Source organism: Pelophylax lessonae (genome assembly GCF_965119305.1).
Source record: "Pelophylax lessonae genome assembly, chromosome: 5".
In the NCBI taxonomy this organism is placed as follows: domain Eukaryota; kingdom Metazoa; phylum Chordata; class Amphibia; order Anura; family Ranidae; genus Pelophylax; species Pelophylax lessonae.
Window position 1 is genome coordinate 15305963 of NC_138772.1, and position 21353 is coordinate 15327315.

The following is a 21353-nucleotide window of genomic DNA, read 5'->3' on the forward strand; positions in this document are numbered from 1 at the left end:
TTTGGGGAAATCTCTCCAGAGGTTAGGAGAAGCAGAAGGGTGAGAGAGGTGATATGGGAGTGTGACTTGTGGCTGGACACGTCCCAGTGTCCTGGAGGTTTTATTGGTGTGTGAGTTCAGGATTAGCAGGAGTTGGTGAGGACAGGAGTGAGGGTGATGTATACAATCTGTGGGGTGGAGAAGCGGGGTGAAGGAGAGAGGATGCAAATATGAGGAGAATTAGGCAATGCATAATAGAGTGGTGAGATTTAGAAGCAGACTGAATGAGAGATGAAAAAGATGTATAGAGAATCAGGTCACCTGTAGTCTGTTTAGTGTTTTGCAGTTGTCTGCTGTGGATTTTCGCTTTTTGCATTCTCTGAAGTGCTGAGCCGAAGTGTAATACTTAATCCAATATTAATACTTTATCCAAGATGATAGTTGCCAATGCAATCCCTGCCTGTGCATCCCCTGTTGTTTTTTATTATTCTACATTTATCTAGCTCTGACATATACCGCAGTGCTGTACAGAAAACACTGAGCCAGTCACATCAATCCCCACACCAGAAGAGCTTACACTCTAATGTCCCCCTGACAGTCACACACTATTATTATACATTTATATAACTCTGACATATACTGCATTGCTGTACAGAGAACACCGAGGTTACACCGGTCTCTGAACCTGAGGGACTTGCACTGTGCCTGTTGAAGGAATAGCTGAAGCTTTGGAAAGGTCATAAGTAATGTAATCCCATCCCTGTGTTGCTTGGCAGGAGCGGTGTACCCAACTTCTGTGCAGTGGCCCTGGCGTTACACCAACTCGGGTACAAGGCAGTTGGCGTTCGGCTGGACAGCGGAGACCTGGCCAGGCAGTCTGTGGAGATTCGCAAAATATTCAGGCTCTGTGCGGAGAGGTGAGTGTCTATTCAGTAGGGGTACGAGTCTTTTATTGCTGCCCTGAAATGTCTTCTTTAGAACTGGCCACCCTAAACTAATAATTAATTGTTGCTTGAACTTCACTTACACAGGTTTCCTTTTAAACCAAATAGAACTTTTAGAATTTTAGAACTTTTTAAAGTGGCTAAAAGGTGTCCAAAGTCTTGTAGTTGGGTTTCTTAAAAAAGGAGGCACAGCCTGAGTAGAAAAGCCTGTCTTCTGACAACATGCTGGAGAGAAGGGCCCTTGTTCTCTGTGTGGAATCAGTTGTCTCTCTGCAGAGGTCCAGCACCATGTATTACATGGTCAGCAAGAGGTTAAGCTAGGTTTTAATGCAGAACTAAAGCCACAAAAGTAATTTGTTTTGTAGTAGTGAAAAAATGCTCCAGCCACCGCACACCGATCCCGGTTGTGTGATTAGTAAATAAAAGCAGCCTCAGCAAGCTCCATGCAAGCCCCCAACGTGTTTCACCCCGTCCCAGGGCTTAATCATGGAGCCCTGAGAGTGGGACGAAATGCGTTTGGGTGGGGGGGGGGGTGTTGTTTGGAGCGTGCTGAGGCTGCTTTTACTTATTAGAACATTCATTCACTACTACAGCGTGCCTTGATTTGGGACGGACCTACTTCCAGCTTGCACCCTCACAGCAGTATCCACTCCATGGGCAGCCTTGGCAAGAGCCCTTAAAGAGGAAATAAAGCCCCCCCAAAAAAATGAGAAAAAAATCCTGTAAGACAAAGGCATAATGAGCTAGTGTGCATCGCATACTAGCTCATTATGAAATACTTACCTTAGAACGAAGCCCCCCGCAGTGCCACCCGCTCAGCTACAGGACGGCCGACATGTTTGGCCGTCCTGCTTCCTGGTTCGCGTCCTCTGGCCATCTGATTGGCCGGAGGCGCGATGACATCACTCCCGCGCATGCGCGTGGGAGCTGCGGTTCACGGCACAGGGCTCTGAAAGAAGAGCGCATGCGCGGATGACGTCATCGGCTGCATTAAAAGTAAATAGCTTCTAAGCGGTGCAAGTTTAGGAGATATTTACAGTACCTATATGCCTTATTAAAGACTTACCTATAGGTACAAGTTCTAAGAGAGGGTTTACAACCTCTTTAAGCCGTATCCAGGGTCATAATGTGTTTTGTAATTTTGTTCTAGCAGCACCCCTCTCTTCTTTTGTTATATTTTCTCTGATTTAAAACTTTTTGGAATGCACTCACTACTTAAAAAAAAATGAGTTTTAATAGTTTGTCTCTCCTATTTTACAGATTTGATGTTCCGGCTTTTGAAACCTTGTCCATTGCTGTCAGTAACAACATCAGTGAAAAAAGTTTGAAGCTCCTGACGCAGGCGGTGAGGTTCTGGCATCTTATGGCACTTTTCCACTGCAAGTACCGACTCGGCCCTGCTTGGCCCGGTTTGCTTTTCCACTGCTGGTACCGCATGGTACGGTGTTGGAACGGTTTGGTACGGTACGGTATGGTTTGCTTTTCCACTAAAGTAGTACTAAAGTTAAGTGGGTGGGATAACAACGATTCTCTTACCAATCAGTGGCTAGTGGTGACTGCATGCAAAGGATTGTGGGATATGGTACCGGGTATGGTACCTCTTGGAACCACAATCGAGGTGGTACTGTTTTTGAGAGCCGTACCGTTTGGTTCCATGCAGTGGAAAAGCGCCGCCGGACCGTACCGAACCGTTCCTACACCATACCATGCAGTACCAGCAGTGGAAAAGCACAAAAGCGAGCCGAACTGTTCGGTTCCATTATTGCTCCGCTTTATCTCTCCAAGGCTGACATTACTTGGCAGCTGTGAGATTTAGAAGACCTGATTGTTCTCTGCTTCAGTTCAGTAACGCTTACTGGTCTTGTCTCTCCCCCACCCTGTGATTGGAGAGTAAAAAGGAGAAGCAGCAGACTAATGAGCTTAGCTGTCATTCTGTTCTCTCCTCCTATCGATGTGTACCTTGTTAGCATATCAGCCCTGCAACATAACTAATTGGCTCTGCTGCATGGAGACTACAAAAGGCTGATGTCCGGTCCCTATTAGATGCTTGGATTGCTTGCCAATTTATCAATACATAATGATGTATTGACACCCTTAATGTCAGTGCTTCCTGGCCCTTTAAGAGGTTTCTAATTATGTAAAAACATGTAAGCAGCGCTGTTTAAAATAGACAGTCCTTAGTTTAGCATGGACCAAACAGAGTTCGATGAAAAAGGGATTCTCCACCCAGGTGTCAGAAGCATGCAATGATGAGCCTGATCCTCCACCTCCACCACACACTGACTCTTACCAAGGATTGAGGGCCACTGTTTCCAAAAATGGCCAGACAGCACAATGGGTGATTCAAAGGATCACTCAGCCTTAGACATCCTGACCAATCTGATGGTAGAAATCCTTCCGGGACCAAAAATTACCTCATGCAAGGAAAGAGGTCAAGAAGAAGGCCACATAGCGTGGTATGTTTCAAATATTTATTCAATAAAAGGTGGAGAGTCGCTCACCCAGCAGCAGTATACAAAGCGCATATAATATTAACAGCGTTCCTGTTAACAGCTAAAGTGATGGCCGACTTCCGGGCGCGACGACGTATCGTAAGGCTGGCTCCTCCCAACGCGTTTCGTCATTAAGACGTCAGGGGATGTCTGATTATGTGACTGCTATAATTGGTTGTCACAGCGGTCACATGATCGGAAAGCTCCCGATCTCAAGTAGCTCCCTGTTCTTTTTGCCGGTAACTGTGTTGGGAGACATCCCCGACCCATCATCAGTGTTCTGGCTGAGGGAAGAAGGTTCTCATCCAAGATTTTACAATACTTGGCCCCTCAATGCGGCAAAGTCAGCCTGTACCTTTGGCAGAGAAACAGCCCCAAATCATCATGTTTCCACCTCTGTGCTTGACTGTAGGGATGGTGTTCTTAGGGTCATAGTCTGCATTTTTCTTCCCCCAAACAAGGCGAGTCAAGTTAATGCCAAAGAGCTCAATTTGGGTCTCATCTGACCATAGCACTTTCTCCCAATCCTTCTCTGAATCATTTAGGCTAAACTTGGCAAACTTCAGTTGGGCCTGTACATGTGCTTTGAGGAGGGGGACCTTGCAGGAGCTGCAGGATTTAAATCTATGGCAGCATATTGTTACCAATGGTTTGTTTGGTGACTGTGGTCCCAACTGTCTTGAGACCATTCACAAGCTCCTCCCATGTAGTTCTGGGCTGATCCCTCACTTTTCTCATGACCATCCTTACCCTATGAGGTGAAACCTTCATGGAGCTCCAAACCGAGCGCGATTGGTGGTTATTTTGTATTTCTTCCATTTGTGAATATTCGCTGAGAAGGAGTTGTCTCCTTCTCACCAAGCTTCTTTCTGATGGTCTTGTAGCCCATTCCAGCCTTGTACAGGTCTACAGTCTTGTCCCTGATGTCCTCTGACAGCTATTTGGTCTCACCCATGATGGTGAGGTTTGAGGGCCAGTTCACCCCATAGAAACACAGTCTGGATGTGTTCCAGGTGCTTTTCTGCATGCTCGTGTTTGATGTGTTCCAGTGTGTTTTTGATGCAGTGCATTTTTCTCCCCTCTTTTTTTTCTTAACCTTAAATAAGGACCTGTGTACCGCATGTAGTGTGAACTGGCCCTGAATGGAAGAAAGATTCCGTGGACAGGTGTCTCTTATAGAGATAACGAGTTGTCGTTTGGAGCATCTTCTTACATTGACAGGACAAATCTGTGTACCACATGAGCACCTACTGTAGTTATTTGAGTTATTTTAAGGGGACAGCAAATTTACACTGTTATACAAGCTGTACACTCACTACTTTACATTGTAGCAAAGTGTCATTTCTTCAGTGTTGTCACATGAAAAGATAGAAAAATATATTTACAAAAATGTGAGGGGTGTACTCACTTCTGTGAGATAAGTGTATGTAAGTGTACAAGAACTCCCCCTGGATGTTTATGCATTGTAATGAGTCTGCATCTGGTTGAACTGAGGTGGCTGCTGCCTATTTCGGCACCATGTTTGTGTCTCTTATATCTGCTTCTCTTTCTGTTTGATAGGAGAATGAGATTAACGTGATTGGCGTTGGCACCCACCTAGTGACGTGTACCCGTCAGCCCTCTTTGGGCTGCGTCTATAAGGTAAGAATCCAACATGGAGATTATCCTTGGAATTTAGTCTGTTAGTCTGTTCGTCGGACGAACTTTCCCTTCTGAATTTTCTTATCGTGTGTACGGGCCTTTACAGAGGGGGTCTAGGGCTAGAATTATTGCTCTCACTCGAACGATCATGGCGATACCTCACATGTGTGGTTTGAACACCGTTTACATATGTGGGCGCGACTTGCGTATGCATTCGCTTCTGCCCATGAGCTTGGAGGGACGGGGTTCTTTAAATTTTTTTTTTTCCTTATTTATTTTACCTTTTTATTTTTACACTGTCCCTTTTTTTTTAATTTTTTTTTTTTTTTAATCACTTTTATTCCTATTACAAGGAATGTTAACATCCCTTGTAATAGAAATAAGCAGGACAGGTCCTCTTTATTGTGAGATCTGGGGGTCAAAAAGACCTCAGACCTCACATCTATACTAAAAAGCAAAAAAAAAAAAAAAAAGTATTTTTTTTTTCAGCAAGAAAAAAAAGTATTTTTTTTTTCAGCAAGAAAAAAAATGGGCCCTTTAGCGTCGGTTCACACTACGGCGATCCATCTTAGGGGGGTGACCTGTGAAGTCGCGTGCACTGCGACTTCGGCACAACTTGCACGGACTTCATAAAATGAATGTCTATGCAAGTCGCTCCAGGTCGCCCCGAAGTAGTACAGGACCCTTTTTCTAAGTCGGAGCGAATTGTGTCGCTCCTATTAGAACGGCTCCTGTACCGCACAATGGGACGCGACGGTGCGTGACTTGTCAGGCTGACCAAGTTGCCTGACAAGTCGTACCAGTGTGAATGGACACTTAAGGCTGTTGGATGGAAGCGACTTATGATGTCGCTCTGGTCCTCCGAGGCCATAAAGTGGAGTGAGGGCCATCTTGCCCTCACTCCCTGCCTGGGACTGCAACGGACCGAATTGTTCCCCCCCCCCGCCACCCATAAAAGTTTTACACTATGCCGAATCAGCCGCTGGAACCACTTTTACGTGAAAGAGGACTGTTGGCCGTGTAAGAAAATACCGGGGTTATAGCAGTTATCTTCTGCCATAACACTGGTATTTAACGTCAAAGTACCGACGTCAAACTGTGGCGGGCGGTCCAGAAGTGGTTAAAGTGTATTTTTTTCCCCAAAAATATTGTGTTTGAAAAACCGATGCACAAAAACAACATAAAAAAATTGCGATGACCGCCATTTTCTTCTAAAAAATGTGTGTGTTATATATATATATATATATATATATATATATATATATATATATATACACACTGTGTGTGTGTGTGTGTATGTATGTATGTATGTATGTATGTATGTATGTATGTATGTATATATATATATATATATATATATATATATATATATATATATATATACACTGTGTGTGTGTGTGTGTGTGTATATATATATATATACATACATACATACATACATACATACATACATACATACATACATACATACATACACACACACACACAAAATATATATACATACATGTATATGTGTATATATATATTATGTATGTGTATAATATATATATATATATATATAATGTATAGATGTGTATATGTATGTAGCAAAAAATGCAAATTTTTCATTAAAAACAACAAGTGTCATCAAAAGGCCTGGTCCTTTTTAAATTTTACCTTAGTGGTTCCTATGAAAATAAAATTCTTGGTTGGGTCCTTTGAAGGACATTGTCACTTTGCTGTGTATTCAAGTATCCACTCAGCCCGACTGTTCACTGGATCAATGTGTGTTTTGCTCCTCCTGCAGCTGGTGCAGGTGAATGATCAGCCCCGGATGAAGCTTAGCGAGGACCAAGAGAAGACGACGATTCCAGGGAGTAAAGCCATCTACAGGCTGTATGATGGTTCCGGTAAGTTCAATCCAGAAACACTGATTGTTTTCTGAGAATTCTGGAAATGTCGCTGTACTCTGAATGAACAATTTACAGGTTCTGAATGACAACATGTCCTGCTGATCAGCGTGGAAGTCATAGTATTAAATAAAAGTTCATTTAGTAAGTGCAATGTTTTGTACTGCCATGGCCTTAAAGCGGAGTTCCACTCAAAAGTGGAACTTCCGCTTATCTGTCTAATCCCCCCTCCAGTGCCACATCTGGCACCTTTCGGAGGGGGGAGCGGGTACCTGTTTTTGACTAGTACCCTGTCCCCCCTCCTCCGTCGGACCTCGACATGACGAGGTACGTCAGAAGTTCGGCCCCCTCCTTCTTCCTCTGCTTCTAGGCCAGTAAGAGAGCGCAGCCCGTTTCGCACATGCGCAGTAGCGTCCCGGCCGTGAAGCCGCAAGGCTTCCCTGCCAGGTTCCTTTTAAACGGCAATGGCGGCGGCAGCATCCGACAGCCAATGTAAACATTGGCTGCGGTGCCGACATCACTGGATTCCAGGACTGGTAAGTGTCCTAATATTAAAAATCAGGAGCTACAGTATGTGCAGGAGGGAGGGGGACAGCTTTAACCACTTTAAGACCGCTCACTGTGCTGCTACTGCGGCTCCCCTGGGTCCAGTGACGTAGACCTACGTCGCTGGACTCCTAGTGGTCTCGGCGGTGCACGCGCGGAGGCTTGCTACCACTGTGTTTAGACACAGCTGGAGTCGGGCCGGAGGAGGAGAGGCGGTGATCACCGCCTCTCTTCCCCGATCGTCGGAGAAAGAGTGAGAAGATCCGCCTGCTTGTGTAAACAAAGCAGGCGGATCTTCTCTGTGACAAACAGGGAGAGATCACAGGATTCAGCATAGCTAAACCTGCGATCTCTGTCTGTGTCAAACAACCCCTCCCCCCACACACGTCAGTAAGCATACATTTAACCCCTTGATAACCCACAGTATTAACCCCTTCCCTGCCAGTGTCATTATTACAGTAACAATGCATATGTATAGCGCTGATTACTGTATTAATGTCAATGGTCCCCCCAAAAGTGTCAAAAATGTCAGTTAGGGGTCCGATCTGTCTGCCGCAATCCCGCAAAAAATCGCAGATCGCCGCTATTACTAGTAAAAAAAAAAAATGACAAATACTTCCCGTAGTTAGTAAACGCGATAACTTTTGCGCAAACCAATCAAAATACGCTTATTGTGATTTTTTTTTTTTTTTTTTGGTTAAAAAAAAAAAAAAAAATGTAGCAGAAAACAAATTGGCCTAAAATGTCAAAAAATTTTTGTTTTTTAAAAAAAAAATTTTTTTTTGGGAATGTTCTATATCAGAATGTGAAAAATATTGTTTTTATTTCAAAATTGTCGCTCTTTTTTTCAAAAATTAAAAATCTCACAGGTGATGAAATACCACCAAAAGAAAGCTCTATTTGTAGGAAAAAAAGGACATCAAGTTTGTTGAGGTACAGCGTCGCACGACCGCACAGTTTTCCATTAAATTAACGCAGTGCCGAATCGCAAAATAGGGCCTGGTCATTAAGGCGGCAAATCCTTCCGGTCCAGAACTAGTTAATCTATACGCTGCTAGTATTATATTATACTTTCCTATCTATTTACTTTTAAACTTTTTTTGTTTACATTTCTTCATTTACTTTCTGGTTTCTATGCTATGTTATAGATCCCAAGAGTCTTCAGGAGGGGCTTTCTCAGCTAAGCACACCCTCCTGCCTACATCCATGAGCTAAGGGCAGATGGATTCCAGGAAGTAATTTCATCTGCCCTTACTTAAGATGGCCGTGACCAGAAATACTTGGGGGTGTTTTTCAAAGTGATTTCACAGCAAAATAAAGCACGAAGACATAAATGGATGGGAGGAGTTTACTTTGAATAATAAAAATGAATTAAATAGCGTTTTCGGTTTGTGCTGCTCAGATGCAGTGTAGTTCTGCTTTAACCTTTTTGCCCCACGCCTCCAGGGCCTTTAAGAGGTTTATGACGCTGCAAGGCTTAAAGGGGTTGTAAAGTCAGAAGGTTTTTTTTTTTTATCTTAATGCATTCTGTGTATTAAGATAAAAAAACCTTACGTGTGCAGCAGCCCCCCCTAATGCTTACCTGAGCCCCATCTTTATCCAGCGATGTCCATGACTGTCTCAGCCATCTGGGACTCCCCTCTTCATTAGCTAAGACACAGCAGTGGTGCCATTGACTCTCCCTCTGCTATCAATCAAAGTCAGTTAGACAATGAGGGGGGGGCGGGGCCGAACCGCAGCACCGTCTCTGAATGGATGATACACAGAGCTGTGACCCGGCTCGGGTGCCCCCATAGCAAGCTGCTTGCTGTGGGGGCACTCAAAGGGATGGAGGGGCCAGGAGAGCCGAAGAGGGGCCAGGAAGAGGAGGATCCAGGCTGCTCTGTGCAAAACCAACTGCACAGAGGAGGAGGAGGTAAGTATATAATATTTGTTATTTTTATTGAGAAAAAAAAAAACAAGACTTTACAATCACTTTAATATCACATGACCGCTGTGATTGGCTCTCAGTGGTCATGTGATCTGAAAAGCTTTCGGTTAGGTGCTGGTAACTGTGTCGGCACGGCTGTATTGACAGCAATTCACGCAAATATGCGGCCTCTCAGCGCCAAGGACCAGGCGCAGAGAGGCTGTATATTTGCGTGTGTCCGGCGCCAAGGGGTTAAGTATATTTGGTTTGGGACTGAAGTAAAGCCGCTTAGTAAAACCTAGCACTGTTATTTTCTGTTTCCATATCTCTGCCTTCTCCTTCATACCAGGCCAGCCGTTATTGGACCTTATGGCTTTGGAGGGTGAGCCGCCTCCTGAGATCGGGAAGGAAGTGAAAATCTACGAATTGGGAAAAAACACAGAAACACAGACAGTTACCCCACTGAGAGCCGAACTGCTTCACCGCGTCTACTTTAGGAAAGGAAAGGTGAGGAGACAGAGGTTGAATTTATTAAAGTTGCATTGCTGTGTATATAAGCTGCTTCATCAGCCAGTCAGGGTTCAGTTTTCATTTTTTTTTAGGCTGATTATACTTCTAGTTCCTGCTCTCCTTCAAGCGGAGTTACACCCAAAAATTGAACTTCCACTATTTTGCTTCCTCCCCCCCCCTCCGGTGCCACATTTGGCACCTTTCAGGGGGAACGGGACCCGTTTTTGACAGGTACCCCTCACCCCTCTTCCGGGACACCGTGCCGCAGCCGTCCGTTCCGGAAGTTCAGCCCCCTCCTCCTTCCCCCGTCGCCAAGCCAATAGGAATGCGCAGCACGCTTCGCGCATGCGCAGTAGGGGCCCGGCTGTGAAGCTGCAAGGCTTCACTGCCAGGTTCCCTTACTGGCAATGGCGGTGGCAGCACCCGACATCGCTGGACTCCAGGACAGGTAAGTGTCCTAATATTAAAAGTCAGCAGCTACAGTATGTGTAGCTGCTGACTTTAAATTTTTGAAGGGGAAGGCGGAACCCCGCTTTAAACTCACAAATGGCCTACTAACGGCTAATACCAACGGTCAATATTCTGTACTCCTCCTCCTGGACCTCTCTGCTGCCTTTGACACAGTTGACCACCCCCTCCTCCTCAAAAAAACTCCACTCCCTTGGTCTCCATGACTGTACTCTTCACTGGTTCTCATCCTACCTATCCCAACGCACCTTCAGTGCTACTTACAACTCTACTACCTCCTCTCCTCTTCCTTTCTCCCTCGGGGTCCCCCAAGGTTCTGTTCTTGGACCTCCTCCTTTTTTTTCAATCTACACCTCCTCCCTGGGTCTGCTGATTGCCTCCCATGGCTTTCAATATCATCTCTATGCTGACGAGACCCAAATCTATCTCTCCACCCCTCAGCTCACTCCATCAGTCTCCTCACGCATCACTAACTTACTAACAGACATATCAGCCTTGATGTCGCATCACTTCCTCATACTCAGCCTATCCAAAACCGAGATCATATTTCCTCCCCCACCTTCCTCTTCCCCTGATTTCTCTGTCAAAATCAAGGACTCAAATGTCAATTTGTCCCCCCATGCCAAGGTCCTAGGTGTAATCCTGGACTCTGAACTATCCTTTTGGCCCCACGTCCAGTAGCTATCCAAAGCTTCCCGCCTCAACCTTCGCAACATCTCCAAGATACGCCCCTTCCTAACCAACGCCCTTCCTAACCAACGACACCACAAAGCTCTGTGGAAGCCAAACCATCACTTCCAGGACTCCTTGTTCTTCTTTGAACAGAAGATAGTTCTGAATGACATTGGCTGTATGTTTGGGGTGGTTGTCCTGCTCCAGAATAAATTTGGAGCTAATTACTCTCCTCCCTGATGGTATGGTATGACGGATAAGTATCTGTGTATTTCTCAGAATACAGGACACCATTGATCCTCACCAAATCTTCAACTCAATGTATGGTTAACATCAAACACACACACACACACACACACATCATAGGTTGAACAGGATGGACTGATGTCTTTTGTCGACCTCACTATGTTAACTGTGTAACTCTATTTGTAACTCTACATGGCGTCACCAGGGCATCCACCGAAGACATTTGAAAATGTTTGGTCAGGCAGACAGACTTGTTCAGCTTGGTGGAAACCAGAAGTTTCACATCCGGAATTCTCAACCTCTAATAAAGCACACAAAACATTGCTTGGAATGTGTAGCGGGGAGAGCTGAAACATTCATCACTGCCCAGGAAAAGATCATGTCCACCTCTTCTTGAGTGGTGCACTTTGTTTTCCCACCCCTTGGAATGGTCTAATTACATTTGAATCAGGAGACCCCCAAAGCCAGATAGACCAATGCTGGAGCAACAGACAAATCGCCCGGTTCCTTAATATTGAGCTGCAAAGCCTGCTCCTCCACTCACCATGTTCCTTGAACCGACAGGTTCTTTGGAACTCCTCCCCATCCTGACAGGCAGACATCAGATCCTTACATGTTATGGACAGGAAATATTTTTCAGCATTCAGGAAGATATCCACCACTCCAGAGCCAACCTGGCCTTGAGTAAGATGCATAGGCAGATCCAGACTGTGCTAACTTTTGGTCCAGGTCAGTAGAATTAATGAGTTGTATCTCCCAGAAGTTGAACAGTGCACATGGAACTGCATCACAGAGACTTTCTATAGCATCACCCTGCAGGGATTTTTCAGAGACCTCAGGGACTCCACCTTAGATTGGAGGGAACAGCACTTTTGCTGCAAAAGACCTCGGACTGAGCCATGTCTAGGACCAGGACTGAGTATTCCAGTCACTGCATCGGGATAAAGGCTTATTTTGTTTATTTTTTAGGCTGGGTTCACACTGCAGCACAAAGTGACTCACAGCAGCAGTCCAGTGCGTCCCTGTTTACCGTTTCAGGTCCGATTTCAGTCCGAATTTTTGGATGAATTCGGACCAGAAGACGTACAGGACTCCTGTGCAATTCGCACCGGAGCCGCTCCGGAGATATGTGAACCGGCTCCTATGAGAGCCGGTCACAATCTCCTGACATGAGAATTGAATGCGGGGAAACCTACATCCAATTCGCAATAGTGTGAACCCAGCATGGAGGTTCGCTACCTGCTCTGTCTGTCAGATGCTTGATGTCAAGGTATGATCCAATTGCTCTTGTAGAAGCAGGTCAACCAAATACCCTACAATGGGGATACCTCAGGTCCTCAACAGCCCCAGAACCTTAGCCAACACCTTGGTAAACATCCTGGGAGCAATGGACAGAACAAATGGCAAAACTGAAGTGGCGATCCTCCACGTCAAACTTTATATCAGGATGTGCAGGTAGGCGTCCTTCATATCCACTTGCGCCAGGAATTCGCCTTACTTAAGTGAAGCAATCCCAGACTGGGTGGACTCCTTTGTGAACTTTTGCACTTGAAAGCCGTTGTTAAGACTATTGGGATCCAGTATAAGCCAGACATTTCCATTAGGCTTTAAAACGGTGAAGAAGTTTGAATAGGAAATGTGAAACCACTCACCCTCCAGTATGGGTTCAATAACACCACGAGACAGCAACCCCTTCCAGTGCTGCAAAGATAACTTTTTGGAAGATCTAAAGAGACATTTGGGTGCATGAAGGAGTAGATGTCAAAATTTAAGCTTATTATCTCTGGGCACCAGATAAACGTGCTCCTATCCACTTGAGGTAAGGGGTGCCCATTCACACGGAAGAAAATGAGTTCACTTCCCACAAGGACCTCTCAACAGAGTAGGCTGCAGGGCTATCAGAGAGCCCAGACTTCACCCATCCCAGCAGGCATGGCCCGGTGTGGTTGTTTTCAAGGAGCCCAATACAATACTTGAACAAAAATTAGTTGCATAGTCAAGTTGCCAGAAAGAAGCCTTCACTCCAGATTACAGTGTGCCAGAAGCTGTGAGGCGTGTCAAGGTGTTGTCAGGCATATTGTATTTGGGTGGCATTGGCACAGTAAAGGCTTCTTTCTGGCAACTCGACCATGCATCTAATTTCCATTCAAGTATCGTCGTATTGCGCTCCTGGAAACAATCACACTGTCTTTCCAGAGCAGCCTGCATTTCTCCTGAGGTTAGCTGTGGGTTTTTCTTTGTATCCCCAACAATTCTTTTAGTAGTTGCAGCTGCAATCTTTCTTGGCTTGGTATCAAGAGATCCCTGAATCTTCCACTTAATAAGTGAGTTAACAGTACTGACTGGCATGTTCAAGTCTTTGGATATTTTTTTATATCCTTTTTTCATTTTTTTTTTTTTTTTAAAGTTCCATTACCTTGTAATGCAGGTCTTTCAACAGTTCTTTTCTGCTCTCCGTGGCTCAGTATCTAGTCTGCTCAGTGCATCCACGTGAGAGCTAACAGCCCCATTAACTAGGTATCCACACAGACACTTATTGCGATTTAACCACTTCTTGACTGGAAGATTTTCCCCCTTAATGACCAGGCCATATTTTGCTATACGGCACTGCATTCCTTTAACAGATGATTACGCGGTCGTGCGATGCTGTACCCAAATAAAATGTATATCCTTTTTTTCTCCACAAATAGAGCTTTCTTTTGGTTGTATTTGATTACGTCTGCGATTTTTTAAATTTTCGCGCTATGAACAAAAATAGAACGTCTATTCTGAAAAAAAAAAAAATTTAAATCATAGTTTTTTTTCATCATTTTTAGGACAATTTTTTTCTGCTACATATTTTTGGTAAAAAAAATCCCAATAAGCGTATGTTGATTGGTTTGCGCAAAAGTTATTTTGTCTACTAACTACGGGAAAGATTTGTCATTTTTATTTATTTTTACTAGTAATGGTGGCAATCTGCAATTTTTAGCGGGATTGCGGCAGACAGATCGGACCCCTAACTCAGGGCTTGACAAATTTTCCTGAAATCTAGGAGCCAGCTAAAAAAGTTAGGACCCAGTTTTTTTTTTTTTTAAACTAACAACCAAGCTTTATTTAATAAAACGGATACTAAATTTACACATAAATACGACTAGAACCCCACTCTCCTCTATAGCACAATTGGATGAAAACAGACTGTCTGTCTCTTTCCATCCGATGCCATCTGATCCGATCCATGGGATGGATAGAAAATAGAACCACCATCCGTCTGCTTTTGGTGGACAGGATCAGATGGCGGCAGATTACTGCTCCATAGAGGAGAATCAAGGGTCCGATCAGGTCTGCCTGAAAAACTGACAGGCGGACCTGATCAGACAGCCCGTGTGAAAGGGGCCTTCGGCTGTGGCATGGCGATGAGGAAAAAAAAAAGGGGGATGTATGTATATATATATATATATATATATATATATATATATATATATATATATTATTTTTTTTAATAATTGGAAAAAAAAAGTATTTTTTTAATAATTAAAAAAAAAGAAAAATTTTTTTTTTTTTTTTTTACATTTAAAAAATAAATTAAATAAATAAATAATAATAACCACACTCCCTGTCAAAGGTAACTAACTGGACAGGGAGATGGTAATGAATGAATTGAGAACAAAAAGGCAGTGGAAACAGTCATTACAACAGTCATTACTCCCGGCCTCCACAAGATTTCTATCATGATTTTAAAAATAAGCCAAACTATGTGATTATAAATGGCTTCATGTCATCACTGTCCTTAAGTAAAAGATTTTTAGGGTGGTCTTATTTTCATTATCAATGCCAAAATTTCACAATTTCTGCCAGAGGATGCAAACTTGTGAGCAGAATTGTACATGTGTGAAAGTTGAAATCTTGCTTCTGTGTTCGGCCCATGTCACAATTCTTTTAACCGGTTGCCGACCGCCGCACGACTATATACTGCGGCGGTCAGCCCCGGCCAGGCAGAGTGACGTATCGGTACGTCACTTGCCTGTCACTTCCTTGTGAGCCAATAGCGGGCGAGCGCGCGCCCGCGGAGGCTCGTTCACAGGGAAGTTAGTGCGTGTGACCGGCGGACTCGATGTCCGTCGGTCACTCGCCGATCGTCGGTACATAGGGAGAAAGTCAGGCGGCTGATGTAAACAAGCCGCCTTTCATTCTCCCCTGTGTAGAAACAGTGATCAGACGGTTCTACTATGTAGGACCGTTGATCACTGTTCCTACACTAGTAGCCACAGCCAATCACAGTAGAAAGCACGCCCCTAGGGACACACTTAACCCCTCCCTCCCCAATAAAGTTAACCCCTTCCCTGCCAGCGTCATTTTGCAGTAACAGTGCATATGTATAGCACTGATTACTGCAGTAATGTCACTGGTAACCCCAAAAGTGTCAAAAATGTCAGTCAAGGGTCCGATCTGTCCGCCGCAATGTCGCAGTACCGCAAAAAAAAAATCGCAGATCGCCGCCATTACGCGTTAAAAAAAAAACACCAAAAATGACAAAAATCTTTCCCTTTGTTAGTAAACGCAATAACTTTTGCGCAAACCAATCAAAATACGCTTTTTGCGATTTTTTTTTTTTTTTTTTTTTTTTTTACCAAACATATGTAGCATAAAACAAATTGGCCAAAAATGTTAAAAAATTTAGATTTTTACATTTTTTTGGGGGGGAATTTCATATAAAAAAATGTTAAAAATATTGTTATTTTTGCAAAATTTACGCTCTTTTTTTTTTTTTTTTTTGTTTATAGCGCAAAAAGTAAAAATCGCACAGGTGATCAAATACCACCAAAAGAAAGCTCTGGTTGTGGGAAAAAAAAGGACGTCAAATTCGTTTAGGTACAGCGTCGCACGACCGCGCAATTTGTCCGTTAATATCACGCAGTAAAAAAAAATCCCAAAAAACCCCCTGGTCAGAATGGGGGTAAAATCGTCCGGGGCTTAAGTGGTTACAGCGGAGTTCCACCCAAAATTGGAACTTCCGCTTTAGGGAGTCCTGACCCCCTGACATGCCACATTTGGCATGTCATTTTTTTGGGGGGGGGGAGCGGGTACCTAGTTTTGACAGGTACCCGCTCCCACTTCTGCTCGGAGCGCCGCGGCGCCCTGAATGGAAGTTCTCCTCTCCCCCTCCCTCCCTGCAATCTTCTGGGACATGTCAGAGGTCCCAGAAGATTGCCGGCCAATCAAGACGCGCAGCGCGACTCGCACATGCGCAGTGGGTACCCGGCTGTGAAGCCGCAAACTGTCACAGCCGGGTGCCCACAGCAGTGATGCCGAGGGAGAGGATCGAGGCTTCGGGCGGCCGCATCGCTGGACCGTTGGACAGGTGAGTGAAATGGCTGGAACTCCGCTTTAAGTTAGCAGATCTAAGCCAACGTTTCCTTGATGCAACTGAAGCTTTCATTACCCTGATCCTGTACGAGCGCGGGTTGTTGATTATCATAAGGTAGTGGAGGGTGGACACAGACCCATAGCTTGTGAGGGTATCTCTTGTGAGGGTTCTCTGTTTGTGATTTTTTTTTTTTTTTTTTTACTGTAGAAAAAACAAAAAACATCTTTAATTTGTATTAGCTTGGAGGTCTCCTATTATTATGTTGTCTCTTGTCAGCAAAGGCAAATCCGATTTGATGTTTTGTGATTTCAGCTGTCAGACAGTGAACCGCTTCCCAGCATCAAAGAAGTCCGATCTCGCGCTCAGCGATCTCTGAGCAGCCTCAGTCCCCAGCACCGCAAACTGGAAGAGCCCCAACCGTACCGGGTAAGACAGCCAGGCATAATACACATTACTTTTGGACTGTTCCAGCTTGTTAGTGACTGAATGGTGCTTATGCCTATACTAAATCAGCATATATAGAGCAAGCTTATATAAAGTGGAACTTCACTCTGCCAATCAACATTGATTATTTTTAATCCTCATTCTGCCAGCATTAGTAAAAAAATATACCGTATATACTCAAGTATAAGCCGAGGCACCTAATTTTACAACAAAAAACTGGGAAAACTTATTGACTGGAGTATAAGCCTAGGGTGGGAAATGCAGCAGCTACTGGACCCAACTGGACCACCACTAAACACAAAACAGGGCCTACGGGGATGGTGCAGGGGCTGCGGACATGGTACAGGAGACGCAGGGATGTGGGCATGGTACAGGAGATGGTACAGGCATGGCACAGGAGATGCAGTGCTGCCGGCATGGTACAGGAGTCTCCCCTTTACCAGCAGTGCTGCAGAGGAGTCTCCCTTACCTTTCCGCATTACATTTAAAAGTTCCGGCGCCAAAACGTCGCTGTGCATGCGCCGTCTGCCCGGGAATAGCCGAACGATTACGGGGCTTTCCAAAGCGGCGGCGGCGCATGCGCACTGACCGGGGAAAAGGTAAGTGAGACCGTGACTCGAGTATAAGCCGAGGGGAGGGGGGGGCTTTTTCAGCATGAAAAAACGAGCTGAAAAACTCTGCTTATACTTGAGTATATACGGTAGGTTAAAAATAATCTCTATCTAATCTATTATATATATATATATATATATATATAAGAGAGAGATTAAAAAAAAAAATATATATATATATATATAGTGAAAAGATAGGAAAGTATTTCATAATTACTTTTTCTAACCACTTGCCGACCACCTGTCGCATATATACTGCGTTAGGTTGGCTCGGCTGTGTGAACCGCCGTACCTGTACTGCGGGAGCGCTCCAGGGGGCGCGCGCCAGCCCCTATTCGGAAGCGGGGAAGCCAATCCTTGGGATCGGCGGAAGCAATTGCCGCCGGGCATCTGCGATCGCTCCCCGCTGAGAGAGAATGACGGTCTAGTGTTGTAAACACAGCTGACCATTGTTCTCTCTGTAATGAACAGAGAGAGCCTGTAAACCTCTTATTTAGGATCACAGGTCTCTGTATTGATTCCATAAGCCCATCCCCCACACAGTTAGAAATCACTCCCCTTGGCTCACACTTAACCCTTTGATCGCCCCTGGGGTTAATCCCTTTCCTGCCAGTGTCATTATTACATTGACAGTGCATATTTTTAGCACTGATTACTGTAGTAATGTCACTGGTCCCCCCAAAACTGTCAAATATCAGTTAGGCGGTCCGATCTGTCTGCCGCAATACTGCTACAAATCGCAGATTGCCGCCATTACTAGTAAAAAAAAAAAAATTTCAAATGACCTAAATCTTTCCCGTAGTTTGTAGACGCAACAACTTTTGTGCAAACCAATCAAAATACGCTTATTGGGATTTTTTTTTTACCAAAAATATGTAGCAGAAAACAAATTGGCCTAAAATGATGAAAAAATTTGATATTTTTTTTTTTTTTTGGGAATGTTATATAGCAGAAAGTTTAATATATATATATATATATATATATATATATATATATATATATATATATATATCATTTTTTTTTTTTTCTATAGCGCAAAAAAAAAAAAATCGTTCAGGTGATCAAATACCACCAAAATAAAACTATTAGTGGGGGGAAAAAAGGAAAAGGACATCAATTTAAATTGGGTACAGCGTCGCACAGCCGCTCAATTGTCAGTTAAAGTAATGCAGTGCCGAATCGCATAAAAAAAGGCCTGGTCCAGAACTGGTTAAACTTTTTTTTTATATATATTTCTTCAGTTACTTCCTGGTTTCTTGCCTAGGCAAAAATATGTCCTACATCCCAGGATTCTTCAGGAGGGGAGGGGAGGGGAGGGGAGGAGAGGGGGGGGGGTTCTCAGCTAACCACAATCTTCTGCATGCATCCTAGAGCTAAGGGCAGGAAGTAAATGCTACATGAATCATTTGCCCTTACTCAAGATGGCCAGGGGCCAGCAATGCTAGCTTGATCAATGCTAGATTTCTCACCAAAATAAAGCATGAAGACGTGGATGGATGGAGGAGTTTGCTTTGAATATTAAAAATAAATAAAATAGCATTTTTGGTTTTTGGTGCTCAGATGCAGCGAAGATCCGCTTTAAGACTGATGTTTAACAACCCCTATATTAGAAATGCAATATTTATTTTTAGGCTCCTTCAAGCTTGCTAAACAGATTGCTTTTTGAGCTGAAACTGTGTACAAGGTCTTAGTCAGTAGCACTAGCAAGCGACTAAAGATCACCCGTGTAGCTTTGGCTTATATGTGATACATGTACTGAAATCCATAAGTAAATCTCACCTGTGTTGTTTGAACGCCGTTTACATATGCGGATGTGACCTACTTATGCGTTCGCTTCTGTGTGTGAGCACAAGGGGACAGGGGCGCTTCATTTTTTTTTTTTTATTATTATTATTGTTTATTTTATTTCTCTTTATTTATTTTTTTTCATCACTTTTATTCCTATTACAAGGAATGTAAACATCCCTTGTAATAGGAATAGGGCATGACAGGTCCTCTTTATGGAGAGATCTGGAGTCTTCTCCTAGGTTGGAAAGCCTGAGATAAAAAAAATTAAAAAAACGAGGTTGAACTGGATGGACTATTGTCTTTATTCAACCTCACCTACTATGTCCGGCTTTCCAGCTAAACACCCGGCAGTCAAATCAAACAATCAATACGTGCTACTTTAAACATGGTAACTGGGTACCCTCGTCCTAAATTGACACATAGAAAGAACATATACTGGAGGCATTGTGGACTTTCATGGTACCATAAGGGACATAAAAAAACAACTATATTTAAAAATTGTACAAAGTTTATAAAATACACCAGTAAAAAAAAAAAAACACACAAACTCAATAAGAGTCACAAATCTGAGAATTAAACAGTAACAAAAATCGACTAAAATAGTAGTGGATGATCATAGCATGAAATAGAGCTTTTTCTCCAATTTTTAGACAACCATCTCAATGCTTCCAGTGTTTACAACTGCCAAGGCCGGGAGGGACGTCATGTCGCACCCGGCCTCCGAGAGTCATAGAGATAACTGGGGACCATCTGGTCCTCGGTAAATTCTATGGTAAACTGGATTCCTTCTCCGAATCACTGATCGCACGGGCTAGCCGGTAGAAGCACCAGAGGGCGGTGACATCCCCCTCCCACCGCCTCTAAAAACAATCAAGCGGCTGAACTGCTGGTATGATTGTTTTTAGATTGCAGGGAATCTCCGACAAAAAAAAAAAAAAAAGATGATATCTGAATGACGCCTGCTGCTGCACCCATCAGATATATCCACTGAAAGCCCAGGGTGTCATATGAGGTTCAGCGGTATGGAAGTGGTTAATATATTTTGCAATCCTCTCCTACAGGTACATTTTTTCTGACGACTGCAATTTCATCAGAGGAGTGAAGGGAACCCTACATTTTACTCATGCAAAGTTCTAGAAAACATCCAGCATTTTGTTACCCAAGTGTATAGAAATCAGCATGTACATTCTTGCTTCTGAGCCGGGTGTTGATAGTATTAAAGTCTTTTGACGGAAGAGGAAAACCTTAAAAGCCCTACTCCAACCAATCATCTAGTTTGTTTAAAAGAGTGGGAAGGGGTTAGAGCCTGCCAGGTATTTATTGCTGTCTATATCCCCCTAGTGGGAGGATTTTCCCCTCCATAGACCTTTCACAAAAGGTAAGACGGAACATTTTACCAGCAGGGTAAGGAGGAATGGAGATAACTTTTTCAGCTGTTAATTGCCAAAGGACTAATCTTCATCATGGAGTCACAGATAATAAAACTCAACATATAGGTCACCTTTTATGCACTTGAAAAAAAAAAAAAAAAGTGCCCGTGTTAGGCCGGGTACACACTGCTCCGACATGGAAGTTGGATGACTTCCAATCCAACTTTGCCCTACAACTTTGTGTCAACTTCAATGATCAGAATCTGGGGGGGGGGGGGGGATGTGTTCAGCCTGAAGACAAGCAGACTAAGGACATGGATTACTGGAACCATCTCCTGTGATCTGATGAGACCAAGATAAACTTATTTGGTTCAGATGGTGTCAATTGTGCGCCGGCAACCAGGTGAGGAGTACAAAGACAAGTGTGTCTTGCCTACAGTCAAGCATGGTGGTGGGATTGTCATGTTCTGGGGCTGCATGAGTGCTGCCGGCACTGG

At 43.9% G+C, this 21353-nt stretch overlaps 1 protein-coding gene across 1 annotated transcript in view; it reads left to right on the plus strand.

Annotated features, from left to right (window-relative positions):
• Positions 1–21353, plus strand: part of NAPRT (nicotinate phosphoribosyltransferase) — a 41625-nt gene that overhangs the window by 16342 nt on the left and 3930 nt on the right. The window contains exons 7-12 of the mRNA XM_082257711.1: positions 756–896; positions 2184–2268; positions 4976–5056; positions 6843–6945; positions 9750–9907; positions 16956–17069. Of these exons, the coding sequence (XP_082113837.1) occupies positions 756–896; positions 2184–2268; positions 4976–5056; positions 6843–6945; positions 9750–9907; positions 16956–17069 (682 nt within the window). The remainder of the gene's footprint in view (positions 1–755; positions 897–2183; positions 2269–4975; positions 5057–6842; positions 6946–9749; positions 9908–16955; positions 17070–21353) is intronic.